Source organism: Melospiza melodia, chromosome 24, assembly GCF_035770615.1.
Source record: "Melospiza melodia melodia isolate bMelMel2 chromosome 24, bMelMel2.pri, whole genome shotgun sequence".
NCBI lineage: Eukaryota > Metazoa > Chordata > Aves > Passeriformes > Passerellidae > Melospiza > Melospiza melodia.
This window is the reverse complement of record NC_086217.1, coordinates 5,431,092-5,458,501: the sequence shown is the minus strand read 5'-3', so window position 1 is coordinate 5,458,501 and position 27,410 is coordinate 5,431,092. Positions and strand designations below refer to the sequence as shown.

The 27,410-nt window shown below is 40.4% G+C and overlaps 1 protein-coding gene across 1 annotated transcript in view; it reads right to left on the bottom strand.

Moving 5' to 3' along the window:
• Positions 1-851: 851 nt before the first annotated feature.
• Positions 852-27,410, bottom strand: part of FOXK2 (forkhead box K2) — a 46,209-nt gene continuing 19,650 nt past the window's right edge. Inside the window, exons 2-9 of the mRNA XM_063175457.1 lie at positions 15,298-15,492; positions 12,421-12,568; positions 11,807-11,953; positions 8,879-9,072; positions 7,911-8,086; positions 5,978-6,274; positions 5,409-5,615; positions 852-3,083 (exon numbers count right to left, since the gene is read on the bottom strand). Coding sequence (XP_063031527.1) covers positions 2,887-3,083; positions 5,409-5,615; positions 5,978-6,274; positions 7,911-8,086; positions 8,879-9,072; positions 11,807-11,953; positions 12,421-12,568; positions 15,298-15,492 — 1,561 coding nt within the window. The 3' untranslated portion in view covers positions 852-2,886. The remainder of the gene's footprint in view (positions 3,084-5,408; positions 5,616-5,977; positions 6,275-7,910; positions 8,087-8,878; positions 9,073-11,806; positions 11,954-12,420; positions 12,569-15,297; positions 15,493-27,410) is intronic.

Genomic DNA, 27,410 nt, shown 5'->3' with positions numbered 1-27,410 from the left:
CTCCACAGAACCTGTGTCACAGTTCAGAATCCTGACAGGAAAACTAATGAGTCAGTGCACTAAATTCTGCAGCAATTCCAGGTATCTGCCAGCAGGAACTGTGGAACATGAGGATTGCTTTCAGAACCTTTAGGTAGTCACAAAAAGGAGAAAATACAGAATTAATCAGTGCAGTTGGAGATGTGAGACACGACCAGTTCTTACAGACACAGCAGCCACAAAATGCCACCAGGCTGGGGCTGGGTCACACTGCTCTGCCTGCCCTGGGGCACAGTAACAATTACAGCACTTCACTGCCTCCATGGTCAGCTGTGCTCTTCTTCTTCTTCTTCTTCCCCAAGGACTGTGTTTATTCAGACCATTCAGACCCTGCTTTCTGTTCGAGGAACAGGCTCTGCCCATTCGGCTCCAAACACCAAACCCAGCAGTTCCACATCCATCCAAGGCTTGGGGAGTTGGGTTTCTCCCCAACTCTTGAAAGCATTGCCATGAAAACCTGACCCAGCTTCCAGCAGAGTTTTCCTGGTCCTTGAAAGCATTTCCCAGCTTCTGAGAAACAGAGACTGTAACCAGTGCAGGCAAAGGGGATCAAACACCAAACCCACATTCACGACAGAGATTCCAGAAAGTGACATCTAAAATTTACTTACAGAAATAATGATCCATGTAGGGCAGACACGTTGCTGTGCCCTCCTGTGCCCCAAGCACTGGCAGGGTCCTGCCCCAGGCCCCTCCCTGCCCGTGGCTTGGCTGGAAGGGGCACCTTGGCCTGGGGGGCTGGCACAGAAGCTGCATTAACCCCAAATATACACTGATATTCCAAACACACTTGTTGAGTAATTTCAACTTAGTTAATTTGCTGAATAAAATTTAATTTTATTTAAAAAAATCTTATACACTATTATTCACCTAGCCCTAGTTGTGAACAGATTCTCACTTCTGAAAATAAACCACATTCTAGTGAATTCATTCAACACCAAATTAAATTACTAGTACTGGATTTTTTTTTTTTAAAAAAAGTATGTTAAAACTTTACTTTTTTTATTTTTAAAACCTCTAAAGAAAACGTTGCAATTGTACAGAAATGCTTCTTTTCAGGTTATGCCTTTTTTTAAATGCCTGTTATAAATCCAGCTTGTGTAGAGTTTTTTTTTCATAGTTTTTTAATGTATTATCTGCAGAGACATTGTAACAGTTCCATTGTGTGGATGAACACAAAACTTGTACACATTTCTCATATTTGGTCTTTAGGTAAATAGTTTCCAAAAGCTGCCTAAAATAACCACTCCAAACTGTTCAGTCCATCATGAAAATACAGTTTTTCCTTTCGGAGCAGGAAAGGAAATATAAATAATGCATCTTTATTACAGAACAGGACAAAAACCAGATTCCGATGGAGCCGGCTCGGGCTCCCACTCACCTGGCTGCAGGAGGAAATAAGACGTTGTGTGAGTTGAAGACTGAACAGCAGCCTTGTTTCAATTGAATTTTGAAATGTAAAGTGGAATCTATTACCACATTAAAGTGAGAAATTACCGATACATTTTAAAATGTTCAACTGCAGAACACACACTTAAAAAAAAAAAAAAAATTATTACCATAATCTGGTAGCCACTGTTAGAAAACCACAACAGCTACTGGTCATGGAGACCCCGAGGTCAGTGTCTGACATCAAAGTGTTACAGAGAAACGGGGCAGATTAATTTCTACTGAAGGGTGCTTAAGCTTAAAAATATCGAATATACCTCTGACAAGATAATTTTACTCTTTTTAGAAGGACTCGTGATAAAGAATTTTATCTTTCTAAATGAAGAACAGTCTGTTATCTTAAACATACACAATATTAAGCGAGACTCTTGTTTTACTTTAGACTGGAAAAATATGCCAGGGACAGTCAAAGTCAACACAAAGTAACAAACAGCAAAAGGTAGCAGAGAGAGAAACAGGTAAGTGCAGCTCTGGTCAAATCCATAGCAGTTCTTTACGTCAGTTAACGGCTCATTTACATCAGAGTTTCTAATCAGTTACATGCAAGCCCAAAGAAGCGTTTGATCACTACACATGGTAATAAAATTTGATTAAATTTATCAGGCAACTGCTAAAATATGAAAATTTGCAGATGTAATAAAGTAGCTTTATCTGAACTTGAACAGGACAGACAAAAGTAAATCATTCCGTTGGTTAAAAAAACCCTACATTCAGTTTTTTACCAAACAAAATTTCACATGAAAAGTAGTTGTGTGATTCCAAAGTTTCCGGAGTAGAAATGGAGCGATTTGAAATGTCAAAGACCCCATCGTTTTGCAAAGAAATGAAAATACACCTCAAAAATTTCTAATTCCACATGTGAACAACAAAATACTGCATATCTATCAACAACTGCATGGGTGGGTGGTTCGGAAAGGCTTTAGCTGCCACGGTGTCGGAATGGCTCCTGCCTCTGTTCCCTTTAGGAATTTACAATCGTTTGAAACCAGTCACACTAAGCGCTATCATGCTGCCGTTACACTGAGATCCTCAGTCCTGGGAAAAATCTGACAGATCCTGTTCAAGCTGCAGCCCTCCCAGCACACACAGTCCGTGGGCAGGAGGGGCGGGGGCACAGCCTCTACAACAACATGGTTCTGCAGTTTGACTTGAAATTACCAAGTTTTAAGGCCACCTGTGTTGGGTTTTGTTTCAGTGCTGAAAGTTGAAGTCTGATTCACAGGGCCCCTTTCCCCACTGCGTGAGAACATGTTCCAACATTTTAGGTGTTAGATTTAAGTGTCTCCTTTTGGCACCACGGAGTTTGTTTTTGTTGGTTTTTTTGTGTTTTTTTTTTCTTTTTCTTTGTGTGTTTTTTTTTTTTTTTTTTTAAAAAAAAGGAAAACTCCCCTAAAGTTTCTAGTTCTGGCTGCTTTTGTCACTCACTGCCACGGGTGGGGTGTCCACGTTCACAGCTATGACTATGCTCTCTCCATCCTCTGTTTTGATCCGTTTCAGTTCCTGCTGTTCTGCCTGGTCTCCGTTCTGGCGCTTGGTGGGGAGCGAGGCCGATGCGGACGCGTGGGTCGCCAACATGTGCAAAGGACTTGCAGCAGCTACAAAAAGCAGAACACAAATTCAGCACCCTGATCCTTGTCAAATCACACACACAATACTCAGTTAGCAAATTTCATTGTACAATAAGAAACTGAGTTTCTTATGGACCCCAGAGCTGACTCACAAGGAGCACACAATGCTGCCAGGCTGCTCTGCTGAGAGCAGGATCTGAAAGCACCTGGAAACTTTAGAAAGAAACTTTACTACACATGGAAAATGGAATTTGCTCTGCATTTCTTTCTTCTCAGATGGCACAAACATTCTTTCACCAATCACACAAATGTGGGTGTGAACACAGCTGTGTGTGTCACACAGACAAACACAAATCTGTCTTTCTAAAGGCCCTCACTGTTTCTATAGGCCCTCATTTCTATAAAGCTCTCACTTTAGATGCTTTGCCTGAGAATTTCCTGGTTTCTTGCTGCTTTGGGAGTTAGTGTAACAAGAGCCCAGGACCTGGAGCACACCTCACTGCACACCCATCACACACAGACAACAGTGGGAAGCTACAACTTTACTCTGTGTGCAGCCATAGTCCCTGCATACCCTGCACCCTGCCTAAAATAACCACTCCAAACTGTACAGTCCATCATGAAAATACAGTTTTTCCTTGGCTGCCGCGTCAGGGAATGTGTGGGAATCAGCTGAGTTTTCAGAATCCAGGAAAAAAGAGAAAAAGAACTATTCCTTACTTTTAAAAATAGCTTTTCAGTGTATTTCACACGACTCTCAGCTCTTTTCACACATCCCCTCTGACACACAAAGTGCACCTCAAGTCTGACTGTGATGCTTTTGCTGCTCTTAAGCTGGAAGTGAAGTGGCAGCAGCCAGAACACTGACCTATAAATGTCAGTGATGGCAAAGGAGGAAAAAGGAAATGAAGGAGATAATTCACTCCATTAGAAAGACCTGTGAGCAGAAATGCAGGTAATGAATTGATGTAAGACAACCCTAAAAGTATTTCTGTAAACATGTGACAAATATCAGTATCAGATAATGCATAAAGCAGAACTGCCAGAACCAGCTGTGAGGATCTGCCCGTGCTGGGAGCCAGAGGGAGTGTGGGGAATGATGACAAAGCACTGCTGCCCACCCAGCCTGCCAAGGCCCACAGGGGAATGATGGATTCAGACATGAACCACCTCAAAACCTTCCAGAATTTTGGTCTTTTCAGTACAGGTTCAATAAAATCATAATAAAAAGTAACAGTTCAAAGAGCCAACCCACAAGCAAGTTCTGGTTTTCCTGTTGGTGGCTTCCAACAAACCACCTGGAAGGAGGCATCACTTGAACAGCTCTGATTTACAGGAGCTTCTTTTAAAACTTGTTTTTATCCTGGGTTAACAAGGAGAGAGGAAAAGGTGTTGAGGAGAGGAGAGGAGAGGAGAGGAGAGGAGAGGAGAGGAGAGGAGAGGAGAGGAGAGGAGAGGAGAGGAGAGGAGAGGAGAGGAGAGGAGAGGAGAGGAGAGGAGAGGAGAGGAGAGGAGAGGAGAGGAGAGGAGAGGAGAGGAGAGGAGAGGAGAGGAGAGGAGAGGAGAGGAGAGGAGAGGAGAGGAGAGGAGAGGAGAGGAGAGGAGAGGAGAGGAGAGGAGAGGAGAGGAGAGGAGAGGAGAGGAGAGGAGAGGAGAGGAGAGGAGAGGAGAGGAGAGGAGAGGAGAGGAGAGGAGAGGAGAGGAGAGGAGAGGAGAGGAGAGGAGAGGAGAGGAGAGGAGAGGAGAGGAGAGGAGAGGAGAGGAGAGGAGAGGAGAGGAGAGGAGAGGAGAGGAGAGGAGAGGAGAGGAGAGGAGAGGAGAGGAGAGGAGAGGAGAGGAGAGGAGAGGAGAGGGAGGAGGAGAGGGAGAAAGAGAGGGAGAAGGAGAGGGAGGAGGAGAGGGAGAAAGAGAGGGAGAAGGAGAGGGAGGAGGAGAGGGAGAAAGAGAGGGAGAAAGAGAGGGAGAAAGAAAGGGAGAAAGAAAGGGAGAAAGAGAGGGAGAAAGAGAGGGAGAAAGAGAGGGAGAAAGAGAGGGAGAAAGAGAGGGAGAAAGAGAGGGAGAAAGAGAGGGAGAAAGAGAGGGAGAAAGAGAGGGAGAAAGAGAGGGAGAAAGAGAGGGAGAAAGAGAGGGAGAAAGAGAGGGAGAAAGAGAGGGAGGAGGAGAGGGAGAAAGAGAGGGAGAAAGAGAGGGAGAAAGAGAGGGAGAAAGAGAGGGAGAAAGAGAGGGAGAAAGAGAGGGAGAAAGAGAGGGAGAAAGAGAGGGAGAAAGAGAGGGAGAAAGAGAGGGAGAAAGAGAGGGAGAAAGAGAGGGAGAAAGAGAGGGAGAAAGAGAGGGGAGGAGGAGGGGCCGTACCGGCGCTGCCCTGCCCCACGGCGGCGCTCAGGGGCACGATGTGCGTTCCGTTCTGGGTGACAGCTTTGATGGGCAGCTGGTGCTGGCCCAGCGGCGCCTGTTGCACTATGGTAACTGTCTGTAAGGGGGCGGGCTGCGAGGTCTGGATGATGCGACCAGCAGCTCCTATTGCAGCATGGCTAATAGCAGGGAGAGGCTCCACTTTCACTGCAAACAGGAGAGAAAATTTGGTTTAAATTAATAAAGTGCTCATGAGCCACTTGGTTTCACTGAATCAGTCCTCAGTGGGAGCGTGTTGTTTTATTACTTGCTCCAACAGATCTGAGAAATTACAATTTGAAATCTTCAGTTTTATTAAACACTTCAAGCATTGCTCTGTAAGTATTGATGCCCCACCCCTGAATGAAGCCTGGAGCAACCCAGGACAGTGGAAAGCATCTCTGCCCACACAAGATGGACTTTAAGGTCCTTCCAAACCAAACTCTTCTATGGTTCTACAATTCTAAATTTCAAACACTGATCCCTCTGCATCAAGCGGTGCCAAAACAACCCCACAGGTTCTTTCTTACCTTTGACTTCCTTGTGGTCTCCATTCTCTTGAGGTTCTACCTTGGGCTGGGTGACCATAGCAGCTTGTGTGACCACGGCCTGTCCTGCGACAGTGTAAGTGTTTGCTGGTGCCAGCCCAGTCACGTTGGTGACTGACACAGCTGGGATCTGGTGCACAACGTGAACTGTCTGAACTACAGGCTGCTGGGAGGTTGAAGTTGTCACAGGAGTTGCAACAGTGTAGGTGACGGGTTTGATAGCTTGTGGTAGCTGCCGTTGTACAGTAATTAAAACTGGCTGGCTAGAGAGAGGTGATCCTACCAACAAAGAGGTCAAAATTAGATTGCTAATGTTCATTATTTCTTCTAAGCCAGTTGTTCTTTTCAACTTCACATTAAAACATTAAAACCTCAGAGAAATAACAAGCTCCTTCACTAATGAGCCAGAAGGTAACAGTGGACAAGGAAGGTCAGGACAAATGGTTATTCCCAGCTGCAGTCTCAAGGTAAGGGCTGTGCTGGCTGTGCAACACCCACACACCTTCTGGGCACCCCAGCTCTGCCCCCAAGCAAAGCTGTGCCTGGCACTCATTTAATCAAAGCCCTTTGCACAGATGGGAATGTGTGTGCTGCACAATTGGAATGCTGAGCAATGCACAGGAACATCTCTGCCCTCTCTAGTGCCACATCCCCACCAAGAAACTGGATGGCAAATGTGCAGCAAAGAAGGTAATGAAACAAACACATCCTTATCCCATCATGCTCTATGCTCTTTTTGTTTTAAACAGGGAATTTCTTATCTCTCTTTATCCTTTCAATTATTTTATCCCCCCCCCACTGTGGGATGACCACAGAGGTGTGAAAGGCCTTTCCTTATTTCTCTAACACACACACAACCTTACCTTTTGGGGTTTTTTCAAGACAACTGTTACAAGACAGCACAGCCCTACACAGGACAGACAGACAGCCTGTCCTCAGCAACAGTGACCCAAGGTTCTGGAGCAACAACAGCCCCATGTGTTCAAACAGACCCTCCCTGGCTGTTCTCCTGAGCTTCTCAAAGATCTGCTCTGAAGAGCATGCTCACTTTTATATACAAAATTATATATAAATAATATTATTCATTATTAGTACATTATATTACATATTATATCATATTATATATTATTATTATATAAAATATCTTTATATATAAAATTTTTATAAATATATATTTGTTTTATATAATACAAATATAATATATACTTGTAATATATTTGTTTATATATTTTATATATAACATTTTATATTTTTATATATTTTTCATTTATTATATTTTATTGTGTTATTAATTATTATATTATCTTGTAACATAGTATATATTATCTTGTATTGTATTATAGTATATATTATATTATATTATAGTATATGTTATATTATATTATATTATGGTATAGTATAGTATATGATAGTATATGATACTATATGATAGTATAGTATAGTATATGATAGTATTGCATATTACATTATATTACATTATATTACATTATATTACATTATATTACATTATATTATATTATGGTATAGTACAGTATATGATAGTATATGATAGTATATTATATTATATTATATTATATTATATTATATTATATTATATTATATTATATTATATTATATTATATTATATTATATTATATTATATTATATTATATTATATTATATTATATTATATTATATTATATTATATTATAGTATATTATATGATAGTATAGTATATATTACATTGTATTGTATTGTATTATATTATATATTTTATTTTATTTTATTTTATTTTATTTTATTTTATTTTATTTTATTTTATTTTATTTTATTTTATTTTATTTTATTTTATTTTTATCCTCATTTTTGGGTGCATATGAAGCCCTGGCAGTATTGGTGGGCCCCTGTGCCCCAGCCCTGAGCTGGGGTCTCTCACCTGGGGCGCTCTGTGCGAATCGCGCCTCCTGGATGACGGCGAGTTTTGGCTGGATGGTGCTGGGCTCGGGCTCCATGGGGACAGGAGATCCTTCCCTGGACAGGCTCTCGGGGGTCTGCACGCCACTGGAGTGTGCAGACAACACTCCAGAGTGATTAGGAGAAGCTGGGGCACTTCTGTAGTTAGAAATGAAAGCAGCAGCTGATGTGTTTTAACTTCTGAACTGTGAAGCCCATGGCCTTCCTCTAAGGAGAGTGTGACACACTGCCCTGTGCAGCAGGGGAGGGCACAGCCACAGCCCAGAGCTCTGCATCTTTTAAAAAGCTTCTGTTAAACAGGGACAGAATTTAAAAGCAAACTCCAGGTACAGTTAAAGGAGAAGAAGTGGCTGGATGCCTTCTTAGGGAGACTCTAAATCTGTGAAACATGAACATTTCTTCTGGTGGAGAAGAACAATGAGCAAATCTGAGGCTACAGGGCAAGTAGAAAAAGATCTGCACCAGCAGAAAGGCCATAACTTTACAGAGGGAACAATTTAAACCCAGGTGTTTCCCCAGCACAAATTCTGCTCCAACATTAGCAAACTGAATACACAATTGTCATCTCTTAGGTCAATAAATAGCTGGTATCTGAGAATTTTCTTTGCAAACAGTTTTAAAATCCAGTAGATGGCAGTTAGAAATTATAATTATAATTCTGCAAAACCCATCAAAGGTACAGCAAGGCTTGCATACATGAACAATCTGATAGTTAGTTATGCAAACCAGGTTCTTTAACACTAAAACCAAGCAAGAAACACCAGCCTGGTGTACGGGGCAGCCTCCTAATGAAACACACAGAATTCAAACACTGAGTCTGGATGAAATTAAATTACTAAACTTGTGACTGTATCCAAAGCTATCAAGTCTGTAGCAGCCTGAAGATTAAACAACAGCCATAGTTCTTTTTGTTCATCTGGTTTTCCTTACCTAGAAGAGAGTGGTCCCAGAGGGGTTCTAAAGCAAGGTACTCCCCTAGGCCGCCTTTTCCTAAAAGCCTGCTCTATTAATTTGCTTTCAGAGGCAGGGTCTATCCTCCAGAATGAGCCTTTGCCTGGTTCTTCCTGGGAACGTGGTACTTTGATGAAATAACGATTCAGAGAGAGATTGTGACGTATTGAATTCTATGGAACATAAAAAAATATGTAGAATTCATATAACTTTTCCAAGTCAGAATGTGGCCTACTGCAGCAGTTTGTACTATAGGAGACTGGGGGTTCAGCTCTTTAATTCCTTCATTTAACAGCACTCAGAGCACTACCAAGCAGTGCCATAAACCTGAAAGGACTCTTGCATTTTGTAAACTCTTTCCCAACAATTAAAAACCCAGTATTCTAATTGGAAATAACAGGAATCCCATTTATTTCATTCTCTCATGAGAAACACGGTGATTGAAAGCAATGTTTAGAACACTACAGATACTTTTGCAGAATGCAGTGTTAAAAACAAAAACTAAAAATGATCAATGCTTGTACTCCACCCTTCCCCAGGTGTCCCAGCTCCTTCCAGGAGGGCCAGCAGAACACAGCATGAACTGATTCTGATCCTATGTGGTAATTCTGTTACTGTTCCACAATTCAGAAAGAAAAGCTAAATTGCACAAGCTCCAAAGGCAGCTGGAGTGTTGTGAATTCACCCATAGTCCAGTTTGTCTCAATAACAAAGCCAAAAATTTACTGTGTCAATTAAAACACCAAGTGGCAGCAGGTCCTGAACCAGCTCTTCCAGATTTTTGTCACCACAGTCCCTTTCACATTCCCACATCCTCAATTTGCTGCAACATCCCCCCACTCCTCCAGCAGAGCAATGCACAGAACTGCTGACACCCTCAAGCTGCCCTATCTCTGCTTGGCTTTGCACACAGAATTTCTTTTTATTTTATTTTTTAACATAGATAAACCCCAAAATCTGAGTATTATCACTGAACAGCAAGAGACTGATGCTAAGGATTCACCCTGAAACACTTGTGAGGGAACAGAGGTAAATGGGAAAAAAAACTTTATGTTAACAAAAGCTCTCAAAATTTGCAAAGCCAGTGTAAAACTTGCTCAAATATCTGAGTTCACAGCCCTGATGGTAAGTTTGGAAAACTTAAAGCAGTGATGATAACCACATATGATTTCTTGAATGCAAACTGATGAAACCAGAGATGGTTTTTTCCCTGCCAAAAATGGAAACATAACTAGAAAGATGCCAAGAAAATATTTATAAATTGTATTTATTTCTCCATATGCTAGAATAAAGGAGTGGATCCAAAAATACCTACTAAAATAAATTCAGAGAGAGGAGCCTTCAAATGCCCATTAAAATGAGAGCATTGTATGCTAAAGGATATAAATACCTGTTTGTTGAGGTGTGGGACTGGGACACTGGAGATGTGTTTTACTCTATGCTTTGAATGATATGTGCATATATAGCCTCAAATCTGATTTAAAACATCTTTCCTAAGTCACCTATAGCCTCAATTATGATTCAAAACATCTTTCCTAAGTCACCTGAGCTGCAATGCAACTCCTAATGTGCAGAACCTGGCAGAGCAGTGACTGAACAGCATCTGATTTTCAGCTTTTCCAATTTTCTCTGCATAGCTGCTGATTAATGGCTCCAGCACACACTGTCTGCTGTGCCTGTCACCTTGGCTTTAGGAAGCATCACAGAATCCACCCCCTGTTCTATGGCAGAGCTCTGTGTGTCTGTGTTGGGTTCATGATGCTCACAAAGCAACATCTCCTACACAGACACTCAAGGTACTGTGAAATAGGAAGCAAAACACAAATCAACATTTTATAAACAGAGTCTTGTTGCTAAAACAACCTGACTGCAGCCAGGATACTGCACTGTTATGTGGGAAAGGGAAACAAAAGAGACTTCCCAGCCACAGCAGCCAAGTCCTTGTCTAACCAAACCCTCAGCCAGGGGCAGCTACATTCCCCTCTAACCTTGGGAGAGTGACCCAGCTTTCATTTAGGCTGTATGACAAATAAGTATGTGATTCATATTTAAAAATCTCTTCCTCTACAGGGAAGGATTGTATTCTTCAGTTTTCCACTTTGCAGCCAATGTTAACACTTCCTCACTTTTCCTGTCACCCAATCTCCCTAAATTTTACCTCTCTGACAATAACTGCAGAGGGAGCAGAGAGCCCAGGGTGGACAATGTGCTCCAGGTGTTCCAGGCTCCCTGAGACACCCCAAACAGCACCAAAGGCACTGAGCCTTCACATGTGCCTGGCAAGGCTCTGCCAGACTGATTTGTACCAGTTAGTCATCCTGGCAAAAGCTGAGGCTGCTCTTGTGAAAATGAAAAGAAAGCAGAAATGAATTCTGCAGAGTTGAAAGGTTTGCTACAGGAATGGGCAAGTTCACAAATCAAACAGTGCATGAACCAGGGTGAGATAATGAGATAAAACACTTGTTCCTTCACCTGCTGCATGGGCAAGATCACTGTTTTCAAACAGAACTAAACTTGGAGTATTTCATATCTCAATTTTATCTCAAGATAGCAACACGGATGTTGACACAGCTGTAGGTTACAGAACATGACACCTTTCCTAGACAGCATACAGGATTCAAATCCAGTGCCAAATGCACTTTGCTTTCCCCAAAGCCTGTCTGCAACCCTACTAGGGGTTTAAAGAACACCATTCCATCAATAAAGCAGTATTTAAAATACAGACCAATGTAAATTGCCCACTTTGTTGGAAAAACTTAAAATCAGAGGAAAGACAACACACTCATTTGCCAAATTCTACATCTGAAGGGTTATGAGGCTTACCAACTGCCTGCTCATGACCATTTACAGCTGCCAGTATTGCTCACATGTTAAAAAAATAAAAAATATTCCAGAAATCAGAATTACCTGCCAGCCCTTGTCTGCTGTCCTGTAGTAGGGATAATTTTTAGTTATGTGCGTATAAATTCCATTTAGTGTAAGCTGCTTATCCGGGGCCATTGTAATTGCTTGGACTATTAACTGTGCATAGGAGTAGGGTGGCTTAGAGTCATCCTGCACAAAAACAACAAAAGTCTGCATCAACAAACTCTGAATAAACACACACTGATCAAAAGTCATAGAACATCATTAACTTGAATTAGGGCACTTTTGGACAATGAAAATCTTGAGGCAGAAAATAAATTAAGAAAGCTTTGTTGTCCTGATTAGCAATTTTAGGGAAACATAAATTTTGCAGCAAAGAATTTTCAATAGCTTCCAAACAGATCTGTAACTTAGACTGCACACAGACCCTCTCCCAAAGGGGACAAGGGTCAATCAATCAATCAATCAATCAATCCATCAATCAATCAATCCATCAATCAATCAATCTCACATCTGCTCACAAAACCCTACACATTATTTTTAAAGCCTGGCACGTTAAATTACCACTCAGTGCATACACCTTAGCAAACAAAACATCCCAAGCCTTCCATTGAGTTCAGGTGTCATTTCTGGGATTGGTTTCAAGCTGTGTTTACCTTTGGGCTGTCTCCCCCTGAAGCTTCCTTGTCGTTTTCTGACTGGGAATTGTCAGCCATCAAATGTAGGTCAGATGCTATTCCACGGCTCATTTTGTACCCTGAGGAGCCTGCGCCGCGGGGGCTCGATGGGCAGGAATTTGCAGCACTGTAGAGCATAAAAAGAAGATCCTACTATTTTGTTATACAGTATATCACCACATTATGTCTTATCAAAAAGCTCTTGCTGCAGCAAAGCCACTAATAGAGCTGGGAGGCTGCAGCTAAAGGGTTGTCAGGGCTTCCATTCCAAAGCACCTTCCATGCTTTGCTAAGCCAGCCATGGAATCAGAATCACTGCAGGAAAAAACCTCACTCAGGCTTTCCTCCTCAAGAATCAGCTGATTGATCAGGCTGCAATGTATTTGTGTGAGATTTGCCACCTCAACTGCATCAGCAACCACAGATTTTCAGGCACTCATTGGAAACAACACTGGAAACTACTGCAGTAGTTTGTAGCATAGGAGACTGGGGCTTCAGCTCTTTAATTCCTTAATTGACAAGGACTGAGGGTTCAGGTCTTTAATTCCTTAATTTATAAGGACTGGGGGTTCAGCTCTTTAATTCCCTAATTTATAAGGACTGGGGGTTCAGCTCTTTAATTCCTTAATTTACAAACAAGACACATATCTTGCATGGAATTTCTGCCATAAGCTTGTGTTCAGTCTGGCCCCCCCAAAATCATCTCTCCAGTGTAGTGTTTTTGCATATTTGAGGAAATAAAGCAAGAGGTGAGGTAAAAAAAAAATGTTTGATTTTCATTTAAATTGGAATCACTATTATTTTAAGTGTTTACAGGTGTGTGCACATACTTACACATAGGTATGTGTATAAAAATCATAAATTTATCTATAAATGAGGTGCATCAGCACTGACTCAGCTGATTTAATGCAGTATTGGGCCAACAGAGCAGATACACTATTGGAAAGCAAGAGTTGGTGCCAAACACTAAAAAGTATCTCCTAACACTTCACATTTTGCCATCCATCACAGAAAACCAGGTAAAACTGGATATAATTCCACTGGAACATCTTTCTACCACTGGTCCCCTGCCTTGCAGAGTCCACAGGAACTGCAGCTGCACGATGCCAATTTTCTTCTATGATTTCCTTTTAGCCAAGAGGAAAGAGAAAATCAGCAGGTGAGGTTCATCCCCTTCCCCAAAATAATTCTGGCAGCTCTTTTGCAAGGACACACTCTCTGCAATCCATCCTGCAGCTGATTTCAAGGCAGCCCTCAGAAATTCCAAAAAAACAGAAATCTCAATAGCTGCACCTGGCTGTGCCCCCAGAAGCAGCCTTATCTCCAAAGATAATCTTTAATCTTTGAATCTGTGGTTCAAAACATCAACAACAAATAAATCTAGACTATGTTATTTAGATCTACACACTAAAACTTGAACAATTTTCATCTGTCAAGGTTTGCTTGTCTGCCTGGCCCCTCCAGTTTTTTGCTGCCTCCTTTTTCATGCACAGAAGGAGACAAACACTGTAGATTGGGCAATTATATTTACACTGAAAGCATCAAAGCTTCACTTCCCAAGAAATCCACCCATGATTTGTTACTAGTGATATACTTACTATAAGAGAGAGATGGCAATTTTTAAATGTTGTACAGAAGAATCCCTGGTTAGAGCCCAAATGTGGAGCTAATTTATTTTTTTAGATATAGGTCACTCCTGCTCTGTGTTTGCAAGTATCAGCTGACAACATCCCTCTCCTCTGCTCACTTCAGCATATATTGACAAAGAGACACATATGGTATAATCAAAGCAAGTTTACAAGTCTTCTACAAAACAGGATGATTTGCAGAGAAACTGTCAGGCTTTGCTCTCAAAATAGACTCCAAACTGTCAGCTTTTTTATTTTTGTGTAATAAACTACTCAACAGGTGTATGAAAGCCCTGAAGAGAATTACAAAATTCATAGTGGTGATAGATGGGATAATATCTGAAATATTTGTGAGCTGCTCTGTCATTGGCAAGATGTGTTTTCCCTGAATTCTTATAAGAAAGCAAACCTGTTACACAGACAAGTCTAGGTATCTTTTCTCTCTGCTTCCATCATTTCAGCAGGTGTCATGAAACACTCCCAGACAGAGACAAGAGCTTGGCAAACATGCAAGAAGTCAATTATCCTTCCATTCCAATCTCATTAACAAGCTGTACCTTTTTAAAAGCAAGCATGGACACAGGAAGTGAGAGGGGACAAAAAAGCTTTCAAAAGCATGAACATGAGTGAAACAACTTTCAGGGCCTGGACATGGAAGTTTTGCTCCTGATCTTTCCAAGACTTGGAATAATTCCATCTGAAGTAATTTGTGAGGATGGGTTGTTTGTGTTTAATTGAGTTTGGTCCCAGTAACAGGTGGGACAAAGCTGCAATTACCAAAGAAGCAGCAGGGCAAGGAAAACCAAACCAAAATAAACTGCTCCTTTCCAACTTAACAAAACCAAATATTCTAGAGTAAGAGATCAGTCCATTTTCCACACCAATAATAACCCAAACCATTTTTCCTGATGATGAACTTCAGGACAGTGGCAAATCAGCATGTTTTAAAATGGTGTCATTTAAAATTATCTCATTTGAAGCGTTGCCATAAGCATGCAAGAGCAAAAAGCAATTTAAATTGTTGAAATGCAAGAAAAATGCCAGGTTCTTGAGCAGAATGTTACACATTGAACATGTTAATGTTCATGCAACTATGGCAGCAGAAAGGGGGTTTCTGGAGGCTGAGTTTCAGCCAAATTTTGACCTCAAAAGCAAAATCCTGAATCAGAAAGTTGTGCTGAGCTTGACTGTAGGTGTGGCCCGGATCCCACCTGCAGGGTTTAAATACCTGATGGTTCCTGTGGGAGAAGGGAGGGGGCTGATCAGGTGAGCCATGTTGTCTGGAATGTTTATTGTTAAGGGAGAGATCTGGGGTTGCACAGGCTTCACTGGGGACTCGGGGGCCTCCTGCTTTTCTCTCTTTTCATTGGACAGAGCTGTGAATGTTATCTTGATGTTTGTGCTGGGAAACCTGAAAGTACAGCTGAAAAATAAAAATAAACAAATATATGAGTCATTTGTTTAGAGAATGTAAAACTTTCTGAGTAACTTGCATGTTATCACCTAAGCTCATTTAGAATTTATAATTTTTACATATATATTTCTAATTACCCACAACCATCTTCATTTTACAGATCATGCAGGGAGATCAGTGTGACCAGAAAAAGATCCCCAGGTAAGCACCTGACATTTGTTAAGGAACACAAGGAAATGCAATTCTTTCTAACAAGGGCAGTTTGTGCATTGTCTCTAAATTTCTTGAGGTTCATCCTGATCCTGCAGCAGCCCCAAAGCAGAGCTATGTTAAAAACAAAACCTCATTATTTTATGATGCCAAGGAACAGCTTCAGCAAATGAACAAGTTGGTCCATGATTAATCAGAATTAATCAGATTAATCAGCAGAATTAATCATGAACATTGGCCAATTTGAGGTCTAACCAGTTTCATAGACTGGTGTAAGAGATTTGGGTTCTTTTCTCTTAAAACACCTATTAAATTAAACATATCTATTCCAATTCTGCTCATTTACAGAGCATACTGCTGCTTTAGTACTACATTCAAACACCTTTTTTCAGAGCTGTATTTAAGACCCAATTTCAGTAAACTGCCTATTTTCATGTATAACCAAGGATTACCTGCCTAAATTTAATGACAAACAATAAATTAACAATGTGCAACTGTTTACAAATTTGAAAAATAAAATACAATGAATGTACCTTAGGATAATCCCTTTTTTACATCCCTGTGCATAGCATTTAGAAATAAACCCAATTAAACAGGACAGGCTTGTTTCTAACTTCTCAGTAAATAAATTTGCTTAATCTTGAGCAAATAAGAAACTTAATTTTGTCTCAACAAAAGCATCTATAAAAATACAGTTTAAATAACTTTACTACCTCCTCATCCTTAAGCTGTTAGACTACACTGAGCACTAAACCCACGATGACATTTACACACCTCCCACATGATGAAAAGGACTTTCCAACAAGACTATACCCAGAAACAAACCTCACAAAATGTTGAGCTTTGGGTTTGTTTTGCTTTCAAGTGCTTCTAGGCAGATCTAGTTTTATACAAAAAGGACACAAGCACATGCTGGAACAAGGGCTAAGAAATGAGCTATGAATGCAAAATACAGACTGTAAATAAAAGTGATCATTTCTCTGGAAAAATATATTAAACATAAAAGTGATGTAAGAATTGGCAGGAACACTCAGCTGCAGAGCAGCCTTAGAAATGAACTCTCCTGTGTTTTGGCTTTCATATCTTCAAATGAATCGAAGGATGTTTATAGAACAAAGGCAGCATTTGATTTTCACTATGTCCCTTGCCACATGCACCACAGTGGTTCTTTTTCCCTACAATCCACATTCAAGGATCAGGAAAAAGAGAAAGAATTGACAGTGACCTTCCTTTTCTCTCTGTCTTACTTCTGAGTACGGACCGTGTCCGCATTTAACAGACGACCTATTTCTGAAACATGCTCAATGTACTAAATTAGGAACAGAATCTATGCCAAAAACTGCACAAGCATTTCAGCAAGGAAGTTAAATGGACCAATTTCTGGGTTGGGGTTTTTTAATATATTCAGTAACAACTCATTTCTTTGCTTTTTCCAGTAGAAAGTATTTTGTGCTTGTATCGTTTTGGTGACAATGGAAAGGGGTCTTGGTTGTTTTGGTAATAAAAATATTTTCCAAGCATTTCTTTTAAGCAGTAATAAAAACAACACAAGTGTATGCAAAGCCAGCCAAAGATTAAGAAAAAAATCCCTGTGAGAAAGTGAACAACAACTGCTTGACACAGATTTAGTCACCTTCCCTATGCATTTCATGAGGCTACTCCATACCTGCAAATTTACCTTAAATGCTTGTAAGACCAAATTTATTTCAAGTCAAGGGAATAACTGGACATGGCTTTAGGGGCTAATTCCCTGGTTAGAGTCCTTATTGCCTGGTAAAAACCACCCCAGGGCACAGCACTGAGGAACTGGAGCCCTCCTGCGCCACACCAGGTGAGGATGGGGAAGAGATTAAATTAAACTTATATAAATCTCCACAGCTTCAGGAATATGGAAAGGCAGAAAAGGAACACTCAGCAGCTCCTTTGATATCCCATATTAAAAGATCTCTTTTTACCCTCCTGCAGCCCTGAAGGCATCATCTCCCTCTGGCAAACAGCACAGACAGGGGGCTCTCAAATGCTCATCAAGGTTGGAAAAAACACCCACAAAAACATCCCCAAACATAGGGAACCAACCAGGGGACTCCAGAGGTTCTACATATGCCAAACAAACTGGGAACTGACAGACATGAAAACCCAAAGGCACCCCCAGTGCAGTTTACATTTCCATGCCTGAAAAGCCAGTGTAAGTAAGGAAATACAATATAATAATAATACTTATAAATCCTTGTCTGGTTAGAGCAATAAACACCTGAATATTATCAAAAGACCACATCTGTCAATTGATTCATATTTGCAAACAGTTTTGTTTTTTTTTTTAATGGAGGGATATTTTTATAGCTGGAATTCAGCCAAAAAGCAGAATAAAGAGTGTACACTAACCAAGAGAATTCCTGAATAAATTGCAGCTATGCAAATGTATTATATTTACATCCAAAATAAAAGTACACAACATGTTCTAATTTGATCAGAATCAAGTTGGTTTTGGCATATTCTTTAGTTATACAATGAACTAAACAAAAACCACAGAAACACCCACAAGGAGAGACCTCATCAAACATTTAGTCCTCAACAAGCTGAACTGGGTTTTACTCACTGTTCAAAAGCTTACAAAAGTTTCACAACACACTACCACAGCATGGCTTGCTGGGAAAGAAATTCATCTAGACAACCCATTTACAAAAACATCCAAAGAAATAAAGACACCAAGCATCACAGCATTTCAAACACACTACCACAGCATGGCTTGCTGGAGGAGAAACTCATCTAGACAACCCACTTACAAAATATCCCAAAGAAATAAAGCAGTTTTGTATATTTATTGATGGCAAGTCCAGGTGAGCATCACAACAGAGCCACTCCATGACCCAGGGAACCACAGGAGGTGTCACAGCTAAAATGTAACTCATAACCTCAATTATTCTTCTTTAAATTAACAAAAAAAACCTCACTGTGGGTTGATTACTGGAAAACAGCAACCAAACATCAAAACATTTCACACTATTCCATAGGTAACTCATCTATATCTGCAGTTTCTAGGCAAACACAGTGATGCTGATCCAGGCAGGACCTCTACAGAGCTTAGGAACTTTGCAGGGTGCCAGAGAAGTGTCTCAGGGTAAAAATGTGTAAAGCCTGGTTTTGTCACACCTGTATTTCCAATATTTTCTCCCTTCCCCTCAGCAGTTCTGTCCGTACTGCAGGGAAAGGCTGATGATACACTTGTAGTTCTGCCTGTGTGAAAATCCCATCTGACTGGGAAGGAGGAATTTCATCCTGTCTTCATCTGGGAAACCAAAACACAGCAGAATTCAAATTTTCCCTGTACATAAACCCTGCTGTGACACCAAGTGCTTCAGTATCTTTGAATTATTCCAGTTTAATTGCCTTCTAAGAACCAGGACCAAAATCAGAGAGAAGCTGCCATGGCACTTTGATCAGCAGGTTCTTTTATCAGCACCTCCAGATTTTACATTCAAATAGATGATAAGGGCTGAGCAGTGATAACCCCTGAAGTCAGGGTGGTTACAAGTGCACAGCTCAATTCCTTCACACTGACTGTGATCCTGAACCCCTGTTAACTTCAAGATCCCCTGAGATTTAAAGAGATCTGAAAGAATAACAAGATGCCTGGTTTTGAACTCTTGTTGATTTACTGAGAGCCAAGGACAGCTTCAACTTTTCACATTAAAAAGCCAAGACTCAAAAAAGAACCCAGTCAGCAGCTGGGAGATTGCTTGTGTCGATTTTTGACTTCAAATACGTTCAAGGTGAACACAGGCAGTGTTAACTCCCCACAAAGGGAAGCAGAGGTCATTATCAACATCTGCACCACCAAACACAGTTTTCAGTTTTCTCTGACAGTACAGCAGCCTGAGATGATACTATTTCTGCTTCCTTCTGCTATTTTAATCAGTGAACTAACAAAAAACCATGGAAATTATCATACTTCTAGCTATGGTCTTCTTTCCATAGAAGGGAGATTTGAAACTAATCCATTTTCTAATTCCTCTTACCTACCTACTTGTGATCTACTTCCCAACTTTCCCCTTATTCCAGTAAAAATGACTCTCACAGCCAATTCATTTATTTATATATATGCACACTGACAATCACCTACAGTGCACACTCCCAGGCACACTTTTGAAATAATTATTTTTCAAAAGTCAAGCAAAAATTGAGTTTTTACATTTTTCAGACACAACTGGAGAGAAACTGAGTTTGGAAGGGACCTCTGAAAGTGTCCAGCCCAGAGCAGGGTAACTTCCAAGTCACACCAGCTTGCTCAGAGCCTTGTCTCTCCAAATTTTGAAGCCTTCCAAATATAGAATTGGGCAACTCATTTCTTCTAATTACACCCTCAAGCAGTGAATAGTTTCTCATTTGTACAGATACAAATTCTTCACTGCAACTTCTGCAGCTGCTTGTGCCCAAAGTGTGAGGCACAGCCTGGCCTCAGGCTTTCCACAGTCACTCCTCAGGCAGGGGAGGGCTGCACCAAGACCCACCCTTGGGCTTCTCCAGGAAAAATAAAATTAAATTAAATCAAATTCAGGTCCTTTAGGCTCTGCCCTGAGCATTCCAGCAGCAAGTCCATTCAAGCAAGTATCCACAGGAATGTGCTTGGAAATTACAATTTGATTGACTTCCTGCTAATGGGGAAGTTTCAATTTGAAAGCACAAGGACCCCAATTTCATCTCTTCTCCATTTGCTGCTTCATTTATTATTGATTCCATCACAATGGATTAATAGGATATTAATTATAAATTAAACAATATGTGGCTGTGGTTTTTAACTGGTTTTTAAATAAACAAGACTTAAAAGATGAGTCTTAACAAGTACAACTAGAAATACCATGGAAGTGAAAAAAGCTCAACAAGTTGAAGTATGATTAAATATTTCAGTGTCTGAATTTTCTACCAAAAGGTTTCTGACTGCTCAACACCAAGAGCAGGCATACTGAATTATTCACATCCAGAATTTATTTTTAAGACTTTGGGCTGTTTTTAATTGAACTGAAGTCAATACCACACTCCATTTCTGGAATAGAGTCATCACCTTTAGAGCTAAAAGAATCAACAAACCCAAAACTTATTAAGAAGACAAATTGAACTGAATTGCTGTTTTTATTTCAAGATAATCGAAAAGTACCCAACAGTTTAAAGTCTGGGCTTCCAAGCTAACAACAACTGTGATAAATAAATCCATCCAAACAGTCATATATTGAGTAGCCACCTGAAAACTCCCAGCACTAAATGATTATTAATAAAGCACAGGTTATTAAGAAAATACCACACAATTTTTAACAGTAGGCATTGTCTTGACTCTTCAAACAGAAAAAAACTGTTCAGATATTTGTTTTACAAAGTCTTTTCTAGGATTACATTAAAAACTGCTGTGGTAACACTTTGCCATCACTAAGAGTATAGGAAAAATTATCACAGATAAACTGAAAAAGAGTGATCCAGTATAAAATTAGATTATAATTATTTTCTTAAAATCCTAAATAGGGATAACTTTCTCAATGGATAATTTGCTCATGCAGGTGCTTGTTCACCTTACATGAGGGGCCACCTTGTGCTCCTGTCAGAGATTTTAGCTTTAAGGTGGCATTTGTAAACCTTTCTCCATTGTTGGCAATGGGAGTATCTGGTTTTCCCCATTGATGGAGGAGTGGTGATGAAAAAAAAATTATTTATATTAATGGAACACAAAGCCCAGCTCCTCTAGCAGATTTTTAGAAAGGACATTTTTGATGCCCTCCTGCTTGCAGCTGACCACAGCCTGTGAGAAACCACACCAGCCAGAACATGGCAGCACTTCCCACAGGGCCATGTCCACATCCATTGTGGTGGGATGGATTCCTCCTCCTCCTCCTCCTCCCTGCTTTGAAACCAAGTCCTGATGTGGCTAATTCACCATAAATTTACATTCAATTATGCCTGGCCATTACCAGGCAGGACACTTCTAGAGGTTACCCAAAAAGCAACTGCCCTTCCAAGAGTGGCAGTTTTTCCTCTGGGGACTGAATCTGAGCTCACAGTGTTCCCCTTAATTCCCTGTATCCTTTGCAATTGATTTCTGGGGCCCAAAAATCAATCTTTGCACAGCACATCCTCTACACACACACTGGGAGGGCTCGAGGCACGCTCGACCTCTAATGCCACAAGGAACAAAACACTGGCAGGTTTTTAAACCAGCCATTAGAATTTTTATTCTGAGCACTTGGCATTCTCTTCACAAGGATTTGGGTATTTTTTCAGGTGTGTCATCGCTGTCTACACAGTGTCACCCAACAGGGTGGAAAACACCCTAAAGAGCAAGATCACTGATCCATCTATCTCTATTTTCTGATCTCTTAAATTCAAAAGCAAAGATCTATGCAGTATCAGAAGCGATGAAATATTGCTGTGGCCTCATGTTAATTCAAGTTGGCCAATAAAACACTTGTAGCAAATTGTAAGCAAAGGCTGGAAATACAATCTAGCTATAAATTACTGGCTCTCCCATGGGAAACCTCAGTTACAGACTTCCCTGCTCATGGTTTAGCAAGTGCTTCAGAAGTATGTAAAGCTGTTGGTTGATATTCCTCACAGGAACAGTGCTGACCTGCCTCAGAAGGGTCTGGAACAAACCTGCCTGCGTCAGAACATGATCCTATGACAGCAGAATATCGATGACGACAAGAGGAACATTCCTGAAGCACCAGCAGCAAACACAAATGGAGTAATGAACACATGACAGCATCTGAAATGGTGCTCAGCTCGTTCCCACTCACAGAGCTGACATCATGAGAAACTGGCATTTTTAACCCTGTACTCACAGCAGTTTCTCTGAGGCTATTTGAGAGTTTAGACTGAAATGAGTGTGCTGAAGTTGTTCCACTACAGCAAATTTTGCTGCACACGTAAAGGATTCTATTAACAACTTGGAGCTGATCTCACTCCTCCCCTGCATTATTACAGAAAAGGGGGCTCACAGTATAGCACAGATTTTCAAAGGTTCTTCTTTCAGCAGCCAGGATCTCTTTTCTTTCCACACCAACCACACAACACTGGTACTGATCAGCAGCAAAAATATTTAGGTTATCTTACAATCATGGCAACTGTGCTGTGGTTAATTAAAACTACCTATCTCAAAATCACAAATTTCCACTGCATTCTCCTTTTTTCTTAAAGGGCAAAATATTGAAACCAGCAAGAAGAAATTAAAAAAAAAAAAAAAAAAGCCAGAAACCCAAACAAAACCTAGAGAATTTCAATGCAGGAGCCCTGCACAGGCTGCAGGACTGAGAAAGCTCTTGGCCTGCAGGCAGGAGTGTAGGCAGCAGTTACTGTAGAAACCGAGCTCTTCCCTGCTTTTCTCTGAGCAAAAGAAAGACACAAAAGAGCTGGAAAACAGCGATCGATGGGAAGCAGCTTATAAAGCTGCTTGTCACATCTGCTGCAGGAAAACCAGACACTAATTCATTAAAACTGCTCATGTAATGCCTCTGGAATTTGAGGCTCCCCAGCCTGTGAATACAAAAGAAACTCCGCCTATGGAAACACTGCATTTTCGGGTGTTTAGCATCTCTGTACACAAAAGCCTTCTGCAGAGCCAGGTTGTGTGGTCTCAATCTCTACATTTCCTACTAAACTATAAAAACAATTTAAAATTTGTCCAAAAGCTGGAGTGCCTCTACCTTTGCCAAATTGCAAACAGTCCCAACAAAGCCCACATACATCACTCTATAACACAACAGCTTCCTGCTTAAAAACACAAACAAAACCCTTGCAATAGGAAAACAGAAATCAATTATCATTTTTTCTTCCTCCCAAATAACTGCATTTAACCATAAATATGCAGGTTCCAACTTTCTCTGTCACAGTAAATACCATTCCAAAACTTCTTATAAGCACAGCTGAACCAAAGCTGCCAAACCAAACCCACCCCATCCTTTACCACCAAGATGTGCCTGGCACCTCACTGGGTACTCGTGGGGGTGCAAAAGTTCATATGGAAACACTGAGGTTCTAATAATATCAATCAGTGTTAAATAAAAGCTATCAGCAAAGCAAACCAAACTGCTGGGAGCCAAACAGACAGTTCCTGGCATCTCACATTGCTCACAATTAAAGCAGTAGGAGGAGTACAGTGAACAAGTGCTGTCATGATGTGTTTTGACGCAAGCATAATCATAAAAAAAGCACTTGTGACTCAGATGTTACTTTAGTAACAAAAGCCTTCATTTATTACCTCATCACAGACCTGCATTCCATTGCAAAATTGTGCCCAAACCTCCTCACCAAGAGAGCAGCTACCCACTGAAGCTGGGCTGCACAATGACTATTCCCCATTCAAGGAAGCAAAGTTTATTTTAGATGGGCTCTTCAAGGCAGAACTCTGCTCCAAGAGCAGCACAAGCCTTTATTTGACACAGAAATCCATGACTAACTCAGGCCATTGAAGAATGACAAAAACTGCTTCCTACCAACTCGAACTTTGAGCAGACAGCAGTGTTTCATTTCCCCCCTAAATCTGCCTGTCTGCTCAAAGAACAGGCTTTTCTCAGCCTCCTCTCACACAGCTATGGGCATTAATTAAATTTCACACTTGCTTACCTAAAGATGTCTGATGGTCAAGAGCCATTCCATATTTGCTTCACTGTGGTGATACTGCTGGGCTGGGAATCTTAACAGAAATCAAGATTTTTGTATTATATTCTGAGACTTTTTTTTATAAACCAAGCATGTTCTCCAGAATGTTTGTTCTAACAACTTTCCAATTTTCCTTCTATTTGTAAATTCCTAAAACTTTTCTCCTGAATGTGCAGACCCTCTAGAAATATTCTATGCACTGACTGGTCCACAGTGTGACATAAATTTCAGTTCCTTTGTCACTTGTGTGGATGCTCAAGAACCAATCAAGATGCCAAAAAGTCTGAAAAGACACAAAGTAAAGAAACTAATCTACAACAAGCACGTTGTTATTGGAAAATATCCTTCAAGAAGCACTCCTCCTCCTCCTGAGCTGTTCTGAGACTATGCCAAGTTCTCAAATTGTCCCTGTGTAAGGGGCAGCAGGAAAAGAACAGAAGGATAAAAGCAAATAAAAACAACAGACATGATTTAACCAGTCAGAGTCACGCAAGTAGAAATCTGTCCAGGAATTAAAAAAAATAAACTCAATAAAAGTTTTCATGAGAAAACTATATTACACAAGACAACACTCCCAATATGCAACTGTTCTAACCCTTCTCTTTGAAAGGCTGAGATTTGAACTAAAGTAGAAAGATAAGCTTCCAAAACTAATTTCTGTGCTACTTTTGAGGTCTTAACTATAACTAAGGCACTGCTGTCCCTTTCATTAGGAAACACTGACATGGTGCACACAGGTCAGCTCAGCAGATCCACTGGGTTTGAACTCTGGGACACACCAAAGTTTAGGTAAAACAGTACCAACAGCCTTCAAAAAAAGGGAGCAGGAAGGGAGTTAAAGAGTTCACTCTGCACATCAAATAATCCCTTCAAACCCAAGGGATTGGTTTTAAAAGACAAGGCAAAGCTCTTCCCTGATAAAAACTGCTGGAAAAGAGCACTGAAATTTCATCATCTGCCTGCCCATGAAGTATTATTCCCATTTCCAAAAACAGATTAAATGGATTTGTGACTTGGCCAAGCTGTTTTGGCAAGTGTGCAGCAGAGTTGGGAACAGAACATATTTTTCCCAACACCCAATCTTTGTTTAAACCATTGGATCATCCCCCAATTCTTCCTTTTTCTACAACCACTTTAAGAGGCAAAGCATCAGGTGAGAGACATGTCTTCAGGAGCAGGGAGACGAGTTCATTAAATGAGACTGAAGTGCCTCAATCAGAGTTTGTTGCACAAGAGGAGCTGTTTAAGGAGCACAGAAATAGTGGCTGTGAAGTAACACACACACACAAATATCTTAAGCCATATTCTCTCAAAGAGAGCTAAAGGAACTTTCATTTCATCAGTACTTTACTATTAGACCATGAAAACTGCTTATTAAATGCATACATTCTAATTAAAATCTGTACAGTTAAATACTGAAGGGTTTGAGGATGCTCAGCAACACAAACCTCATTTCCTAAAGCAAGAGTTTACAGAAGAAAATTAAGGCAATATTTCAACTAATTTAAAAAAACAAAGAAGAAAAAGCTAAAATTTCTATCTTAATACTGAAAAGTACGTGGAGGGAAAGGATTCCTCATTTTTGCTTTCCTTTAGTACCAAGGAATTCCTCATTCCAGGTGACAAACAGCTGCCAGGTTCTGTGCAGAACCACCCAAAACCATCCCCACACCTGGAGGTGTTCAACAGCAAGGGCACATCCTAACCTTGGTGACACTCAAGGACACACTTTCATTTGGTTTATTTGTGTTTTATCTACTGTTTTTAATTAACCATACTCCTACCCTGCTTTTACCAACAGAATGAAATTGTAAAATCTTTCACTGGACAGAAACAGCCCCTTTTTTTCCTCTTTTTTTTTTTTTTTTTTTTTTTTTGCAATACCAAACAGTTTTAGTGATAAAAGCACTATTTTCACTTTTTATTTCTAGTCCTGTGTAAATCAAGGACATTGCTGTATTCTTCAGCCTGGGTGGGAATCCACAATGACCAGATCAATCCCACACAACAAAGAACAAGGATGGAGGGTGATGACAAAAGCATCTCCTTAGGTTGTGTGAACCAAACCCAATCTGACTTTTCTGAAAATAAACCAACCAAACTAACCATGTCTTGAGAGCAGCTTCTTTTGGTTTAGCTTCAAATTTCAACCTTTTAATTTTTTCTTTTTTAATTTATTTTATTTTTTTTATTTAGCTCTTCCTGACCTTTGATTTTTCTAAAACCAGAATATCTAAAATTAAAAAATGGTCCTGGTACATAATACATTGTTTCACTGTGTTTTAAGCTCTGGTCATTCTGCCAGAGCCAAAGCAACTTTGTAGGCAATAATTGATACAGTATCAGTTAAAGACTTCCAGAATAAAAATGAATATTAAGCTGACTCTTCCTTGCAGCACACAAATTGATGTAGTTAAGTTTATAAAATGATTGAAATGCTGAAAAAATTGAGCTGCAATCAGCTCCAGGAAGGTTCTTGGGCAGAGGAAGATTGTGCCAAACTGCTCAAACAATTCAGCTTTGCTGGATGAGCAGAGATATAGATAAAGCAAGGGGTCTGACTTTCACCCTCCCTGGAAAATCAAGTGACATTAAATCAGGAATCTCCAGTTTATCCACTGAGCATCTCCCCTCAATGGGACTGTCAAAACAGTCACATAACAAAAAATCCTCCAAATTATCAATTATCACCTCCCCACACACCTGTAAGCTGCATCTTCCCTCCAGCAGAACACCATTGGCTGTTAAAATTACATTTTTGTCATGCACAAATATTGATTGCAACAAATTCATAATTTTTTGGTAGTGAAATCCCAACCCAGGATTGGATATTTAACAATTTCAGCAGTCACAGGATTACTCCAAAATTCCCCTGCACAATCTCCTTGTCTGGCAAAGCTGAAGGGGTGCAAATGAGCTCAGTGCATATGCTGCTGCACAAAGAGAACTGCAAACACCAATTTCCACAGCACTTCAATTAACATGTTTCCATTTACACTTAAGAACCGACTGATATTTGAAAGATTTTGATTTTCAAAAAGATGTGCTGTGGTGAAATGAAATGTTAATCTCTAGTT